This window comes from Oncorhynchus mykiss, chromosome 8 (genome assembly GCF_013265735.2).
Source record: "Oncorhynchus mykiss isolate Arlee chromosome 8, USDA_OmykA_1.1, whole genome shotgun sequence".
Classification (NCBI taxonomy): Eukaryota; Metazoa; Chordata; class Actinopteri; order Salmoniformes; family Salmonidae; genus Oncorhynchus; species Oncorhynchus mykiss.
In genome coordinates this window covers 23,176,081-23,184,058 of record NC_048572.1, presented here as the reverse complement: position 1 = coordinate 23,184,058, position 7,978 = coordinate 23,176,081, and the positions used below count along the sequence as shown (strand labels likewise).

The 7,978-nt window shown below is 39.8% G+C and overlaps 1 protein-coding gene across 1 annotated transcript; it reads right to left on the bottom strand.

The window, feature by feature from the left end:
• Nucleotides 1–2,676: 2,676 nt before the first annotated feature.
• atf3 (activating transcription factor 3) lies at nucleotides 2,677–6,421 on the bottom strand. Its single transcript, XM_021612001.2, has 4 exons — nucleotides 6,223–6,421; nucleotides 5,407–5,658; nucleotides 5,012–5,119; nucleotides 2,677–4,601 (listed from the first exon to the last, which is right to left on the bottom strand). The coding sequence occupies exons 2-4, from the start codon at nucleotides 5,647–5,649 to the stop codon at nucleotides 4,353–4,355; spliced, it is 600 nt and encodes a 199-aa protein (XP_021467676.1). The 5' UTR covers nucleotides 5,650–5,658; nucleotides 6,223–6,421; the 3' UTR covers nucleotides 2,677–4,352.
• Nucleotides 6,422–7,978: the final 1,557 nt, after the last annotated feature.

Below are 7,978 nucleotides of genomic sequence, written 5' to 3'. Positions count from 1 at the left end.
TTGTACCGGGCATTAATTTTTAGAGGAACTGAAACATGTTTTATGTTTCTGCATAATATACTGTGTACATATACAGGTAACTGCAAAAATAAAGGAAACACTGACAGATAGTTTCTTAATAGGGCGTTGGGCCACCACGAGCCAGAACAGCGTCAATGCATCTTGGCATAGATTCTACAAGCGTCTGGAACTCTATTGGAGGGATGTAACACCATTCTTACACAAGAAATTCCATCATTTGGGGCTTTATGGAAAACGCTGTTTCAGGCACCACTCCAGAATGGGATGTTTTCTATTCACCATTGGTAGTTGTAGAGTTCTGGTGGATGGAGTGCCTGGTAACATATCCATAATTTATGTGACAAAGTTCGAATGAATTCCACATTTCTAATGAATGACACACACACCAACACAACTCCTCAACCTTCCTATAAACTCTGGCTTCGGGGCAAATCCTAATGAAACTAATTTTCAGTTAGTCACGCATACTGTAAGTGAAAATTGTACTTATATGCAACTTAGGATTTATCCCTTAATTTCTACCCCATCCATATAAAACCAAGTATGTCATTATCAAAAGTATCAACAGTATTAAGCTATAGGGCTAATTGTTACACAATGACCCAACTCTGCAGCATTGAAACCACCATTTCACAACGGACCTTAAACTGTTGTTGATTGCATGCATGACTATTGCATCAAATTTCCTGTATGGCATGGTGGCTTATCTTGTGTCACTCAGAACTTCAGGACACAGTATCAACCTCCACTAGTATGACTCTCATCTGACCCCGACAGAGAGAGGGCAGTTTGCCAACAAACTGTCACTGACAGCTCAGAGGAGAATGGATATCTGGACAGGCGGATTTGTGATATAGATTTGATTTACAGCATCTATCAGTTCATGTCTGGATGCTTGTAATAAGTGGTTGTACTGTACTACATAAGAAAAAATGTATTTGCCATGCCCATTTCAGAAACTTGGAAAACACATCTCAGGATGTCAAATAGTGCACACTATCATTGCATGAATTACCATGGTGTGACACATTTCTGTGAGGGTTGAATCATTCCTGTACTTAATTTTGCAGCGCAACTCTCTGAGAAGCATTGCGAATGGCACTTGATTGAAATGTTTTATCATGTTTTATTATCTGTGGCATGAGACTGAGTTGAGTGCTGCAAGGCTGAAGGAACAGTTATCACGATGAGATACAGAAGGCCTATAATAACATACCTCGGCCTCTGAGAGAGAGAGAATGAAAACATCCTTTACGGTGCTACCCATCTGAGAACATTACAGCACACAGACTTTTCACCTCACAACTTTACTTCGACCCAAATTTGACCTCTGGTGTTAAACAATGATCCAGTGCCTTTTAATAATGTTAATAATTTAGAATTCTCAATGTTTGATTGTGAGACAATGTTTAGATGGTGGAAAGTTTATTCTCTATGTGTGTGTTACACCTGTTCAGGTTAATGTGTCAGAGTAATCATCTACATCCTTATTTCCCAATCATGTTCTAGAGAAGCGCTTAAACGAAATTCTCTAGAACCATTTAAGTATATAAAACTGGTGGTCTGAGAGGGTAGGGGAAAACTGAAAACTAGCTGTTATTGGCAAAGAGGTTTGGAAAGAGGTCTCTTTCTTATTGCTCTATTAATTGTTTGAAACATGTAAAAAAAAAAAAAAAAGAAGAAGTTTTATAGTAAATATGTTATTAACTCTATTTCTTGAACTGCATTGTTGATTTAAAGACTTGTAAGTAAGCATTTCACGGTAAGGTCTTCACCTGCTATATTCGACGCATGTGACAAATAACATTTGATTTGATTCATCATCAGGCAGGCTAAAAGTCCATCCCACCAAAATAGTCTGAAATTTCAGGCAGTCTTTTCAAACAGCTCTTACGCTAAAAGGGCATTTTCATAACTTTCACAATTTCACAGTATTATTCCAACCTCGTGCTGTGGACATATACACTGAGTGTACAAAACATTAGGAACACCTTCCTAATATTGAGTTGCACCCCCTTTTCCCCTCAGAGCAGACAATTTGTCGGGGCATGGTCTCTAGGTGTCGATTCAACTGGCCAGTATAGTGTCATGGAAATAGCAGGTGTTCCTAATGTTTTGTACACTCTGTGTCTATAAAATATAGGAAAATCTCGTTTTGAATGCACTGGTCCTTTAATATTGGTCAGGCAATAACCCAAAAATCATGTTGACTCTGGTTGCATTCTGGCTGCTAGGAGTCTTGAGTAACTCAGTTGTATAGTTATCAAAAACCACCATCAGAAAAATGGGATGTTACTTTTTATGGAATGTGGACAACAACAGTGGGGTGGGGGAACTGGTGTTCTGAGTGAAATGGTATTTCATTAGCCCATCTCGTCAGATAACACCCACTGACTCATGTTGAGCTGGCCTGGCACAGGATGAAAACACACTCTTCCAGTCTCTCCCCTGCCTGTCCTAGATATTATGTGTTTTCCAAAGAGGCAGACATGTCCTGGCTTGTTCTCAGACGAGCATCAACTGCACAAATGTGCTGAGATGCTAAACAGGTTTATGAATATTTGTTTTGTATCACAACTATGCAGTGTCAATATACCAATACCATTGAATCCCTTGCTAAAATTGTTCCCCAGAAACAATCCCAAACCAAATCAATTGAAGTATATATATACCTTTATTAAAGTATCAAAAACTAAAATCAACAGACAATAGAAATGAGTACCTAATTTGTTTCAGCGTGTAGTTTTACCTGACTTGATACAATTTGATCTTTTACATCCACTCAAACACACTTAATAATAATTTTTAGTGAACAATGTTCAAGTGAAACAAAGAAATGGATGGTGGAATAGAAAAGCAAGAAAGGTATTGAAGTATAAAACAGGCGTGTTATCCATCAAATGAATGATCTCAGTAGTGACCCCATCCATGACTAGCATGCCTGTTTGAACACGAAACACTGAAATAAAAACAAAAACACATGGACACCTGAATCTCTTTCACTGTGTTCATCTCAACCGTTTACTCACAAACCAACCAAAATAAACAGCCCCTTACCATAAACCACACATGGATTAGTTTGAGACATTACAGAATATACAGACAAAAGCTACTGTTGATCGCAAAAATTTGTAGTTTGAGCAATGAGGCTAACCAGAGTTTCTGGTTGTGCAACTGACCTGTGACGATGTCACAGCACAAACAGTGGACTGATGGGAGGGGGGGTTGGTTTGGCAGTGGGCTTAAGGACTTAGTAATTGCAGACGAACACTGAGGCAATTCATGTAATCTTCCATGACTTTAAAGTGAAAACTTCAGACAAGCAGAGTGATAAATAATTCCACTTAGATATCTAGCTACTGATACCTAGTGGGTCTATTTTATAAGCCTCAATAATACACAGAAGACAATAGGAGGTGTTATTTGGTTTACGTATATGGTATACAGTAACTACAGACTTATCTAGGAGAAGAAATTATAATACGAATCACACAACCATATCTTCAATACTACAGATCATTATGTAATCAGGGCCTATTCCAAATACACCAGTTTACAGCGATGTAATGACTGATTTTCATTTAGGGAGGTCCAGGGCTAACAGTGCCATTGTCAGTAAGTTAGTTGAAATGCTGTCTGAATGAATCCTCATTGCATGCACTCCCTTTACTGTCCTATAACATGAGGGTTCCTCTGATATGAACTATACCTGTATATCCTGAGTTAGTAGTAGCAGCTTCAGAGGTTTTTGTTAGGCAAGTCAAGGGGGAATAAAGTGAGCTATAGACACAGCTACTACAGAATATATTCAATAAACACAACAGCAAACACATCACACAATGATTAACCTCTTCTCTTATATGACAGTAATAACAGGGCTGTTAATGTCACACACACAGTACACAGCCATTACTATCTCTCCACTTTAATCGTATTTTTCCTCAACAAGCATCTATCTCAACTGACCAGTGAATCATGTGCCTTTACCACATTGACGTAATACTTTGGTACAAAAAAACAGAATTTGTCATCAGCCTCGAATAACAATGTAAAATATTTAAGGAAACAATAAACACATTGGATGTATTTCTATGTTTTAGTGCTTTGACATTCGCCGACTTGCCGGAACACCACAAGCCTACCCTAGGTAGCACATGGGGTGTCCGTCCTTGTGCTGTCAAGTCCAGTTTAAGAGTGGGACGCGCAAAGCTCCTTTGCCGGCCCGACAGAGCCTTCACTTGACGCAGGTACAGTACAGTTGCCAGAGGACAGTGAGCATCTGTCTGAGTGAGTGAGTGAGTAGTACCCTACTTCCCCCAGGAGTGTGTGGATCAGTGATGGCCACAGGTGGTTGGCACTGAGGTGTGGTGGTGGTCCAGCTGTTCCATATGCAGGGTACCCTCCTTGATCTGCTGGATGAACAGGTTCCTCTCATCTTCGGGGGTCTGGCCATTCTGGGCCCGTACGATGCATGTGGGCCGGTGGAGGTTCAGCATGTAGACCAGCTGCTGCTTCTGGTTTTTCAGTTCTTCAACCTGTGCCTTCAGCTCAGAGTTCACTGACTCTAGTATCTCAGACTCCTGGAGGGGAGAAGGGAATAGTGGTTTGGTTCAATCCTGTTACTGACAGCTCCCTTGGTTCCTTTAAAAAAATACTCAATTAGGTTTAGTGCATTTTAGTTTGTATGTAAATACTGGAGTGTTCGTTTGTTGTTTTGAGGCAGACATTTCTATAGAGCCCTTATCTATTTATGCATTTCAATTACGAGTCATACAACATAAATGGAGGTTAAATAGAAATCATCCTTATGGCACATTAATTAGAAAAATATTTTGAATAATTACATATATGAGATAATATAATACTGTATGTCTACTTAATAAATCACAAAATACCACTTGGCACAGTCTGGCAGCCTCTGATTCATATGATTCATCTCTCCCCATCATAATAATGTTGTACTGCCTTGTAAAAAACACACTGAACATACCTTTTGAAGGCAGTCAGTCTTCTCCTTCTTCTTATTCCTACATTTGGCAGCAGCTACTTTGTTTCTTTCTCGTCTTCTTTTCCTCCTGTCACTTTCCTCTGGGATTTTCTGTTAATGACACATCAGGAAAATGAACAACCTTGAATAATGGTAACAACCTTCCTGAGAAATTAATGATATGGCTGATAATTTAATAATGTATGGTAGGCTTTACAATGTGTTGGTAAACCTGTAATTACAGTGATCTCATCTGTATAGACACATTTATTCTCAGGGAATACTTAAAACATAGGCATATTTCAAAAAATGAACTTTCCCCTATGTTATGTATGAATTACTATTGGTATTATGGGGGAGTAGATGTTACAGTAGGCGACTAATGTTGACATCCCTACCTCCCTCTTGACACTTGGAGCTTCAGACGTTCTGTCTGAACTTGAGCTCGCACAGTCGCTCATATCGGTGCTCAGTCCGTTGGACAGCCGCTTGTTCTGGATAGCTTGTCGCAACTCCTCCTTTACCAGGGGAGTGAAGTTGGTGAAGTCCTCGAGCGTGAGTGTTCCAGGCGGGGACAGGCAGGGTACCAAGGCTGACGCGCTGATGTCGGACAGACTGAATCCCGGATGCTGAAGCATCATTATGAAAAACTGAAGAAAAAAACGTGATGCTGTGTCACATTAAGCTGACTAAGCGAAACAAAAAACATTAAACTTGGAAACTCACTGGACTAAATAAAAAACGACAGATATGAGCAGCAATCTGCTAAACCATTAGACTATTTTGATATGATAACTAGAATGTCACTTATTCCACCAGACACAGCAGTTGCACGCTAAATGTTTTGCCTGCCGTGCCAACATTACAACAATATCTCTATCGCCCTTTTAAACAATGTAACAAGCTATGCAGTCCTAACATTCTTTCTCTTTGAAGTGCGTGTTAATTTAGGGACAGGTGAATGTGTTACAACATATCAACCAGTTACCACAGACCATTTCAATACAACACATTAGACAATGAGAAATAAACTACACTTTGATTCACATAAACAACGATATGAGTAAGATTTCTAAATGTAAGCCCGTTTTCTTTATTAAATGGATGTCAGTCCAGCTGGCACTATGCTACACGTGGCACAGTCTTTTTTCCTGAAAGCGCTTATCCTATATCACACCGGTAGAAAGTTTTTACAACAAAAACAATTGACCCACCTGATTATGTTTTCAGTGAAGAAATGAAAGGCCTTTATTCTGCTCCTGGTTGTGAGGCTCTTCTGCCTGTTAAGAAAGCTACAGTTGTCGATGAAGCGTTGCATCACCCTCTTTTATAGTGAGTCGCTCTTGCAAGGCATTTACTAATAGGTGGGCGGGTCGTGGTGACGTAATCCTATTTATAGCGCTTATTTGCAATGATGCAACCCAGCAACCCCGTGTAGCACACCATAACAGGGCAAGCTCAGCCCCCTTTATTCACAAGGAATTTGTCGTAACATTTCATAGCAAATAAAGACATAATAGTTTAATGATCCGGGGCGTTTTTTGTATAGTCTATACATTTTATTGTCTAGTGGCAAAAAAAGCAAAGGGATGTTGAATGTAGCAGTGAGGGGCTTGCCCATCTGCCTCTTATCATATCAGTCATATCATAACCAGCGTTCAGTGCAAAGGTACAGTACCAGTCAAAAGTTTGGACACACCTACTCATTCCAGAGTTTTTCTTTATTTGTACTATTTTCTACATTACAGAACAGTGGCGATTTTAGCATGTAAATCTTGGGGTGGGGGGGGGGGGGGGGGGGGGGGGGGGGGGGTGCATGCCAGCAAAGCCACAACACAACACACCACTAAACAATACATTAATTGCACTATAACGGTGACAAACGTTGCACACAAACTGTTAGGTCCTACATAAAGCTGTCCCAACATCTTACCACTGCTACACCTGGCTATCAGCCTTGTCTGGCAGCGAAACAGTTAATTCAGACTAATTTACTATCTTTTAAAAAAACATAGCTGATATGGCTGACTTGTTTAAACAAATGTGGTTTCTAATGACAGTTGAGATGTACAAACAATGGCATAAGGGGACGACAAGCGAATAATAGGCAATCTGGAATTTCGATTAAGACATTAATGAGTGAACTAGGACAGACGTAGTCAATATAATTATTTGAATAGCACTTTTGAAATGTACTGTGACAGAAATCAGAACTTGGGCCGTTATTACAGTGTTCTCCCTGTTCACCAAATCAGAACCAAAGGATAAATAAAGAGGGCATATAAGCAGACAATGAAAGCTCTTACAAAATTTGATGGTTACATTTCTCTAAAACAGGTTATAGTCTAAGTCAGAACTGTAGACGAAATTAAGAGGGGTAAATATACCAAATTATTAGGGTGAGGCACATGGGTTACTAACAGCTTACTACACAAAATGCACTTAGTATTACTTTCTTAGCTAGAGTATTAGACTCTGCCTGGCATACATCATTTATGCAGCAGCAGACAATACATTTTTGGACTCACCTTGTTGTGCTGTGCTCACTTTAACAGGAAGGTGTCACGACGGTCCTTTGTGGGCAAATTTTGTCATCAAAGTCTGGCATTCTCTGGATTTAGGGTGCTTTCAAGACAACTGAGAACTCTGAAAAAACAAGGTCGAAATCATGATGACGTCATAGATCTTCAGGTCGTAGCTCTACAATGAGGCCCGAGTTCCCGAATTAGAATTCTGAGTTTGATGACTTCAAAACGTATTTCCCATGTGGAGCACATTTTTTCCGTAATTCCTAGTCGTCTTGAAGTCTGAAGTTAAGTAATTTTAAACTTGGAAAAGAGTCCCTTAATCCCAGAATGGGGACCACACAGCCACGGTCACTGATTCCTTCCAAACAACTCATTGTTGAATTTGCGATTTCTAACTTGGTGTGTAATGTTTTTGTCCAATGGCCAATGAGCACCGATACGT

Coding starts and splice junctions, on each gene's coding strand:
- atf3 (XM_021612001.2), bottom strand. CDS start 5,649: ATGATGCTTCAGCATCCGGGATTCAGTCTGTCCGACATCAGCGCGTCA. Junction 5,120..5,406: donor CTCCAAGTGTCAAGAGGGAG/GTAGGGATGTCA, acceptor TGTCATTAACAG/AAAATCCCAGAGGAAAGTGA. Junction 4,602..5,011: donor AGACTGACTGCCTTCAAAAG/GTATGTTCAGTG, acceptor TCTCCCCTCCAG/GAGTCTGAGATACTAGAGTC.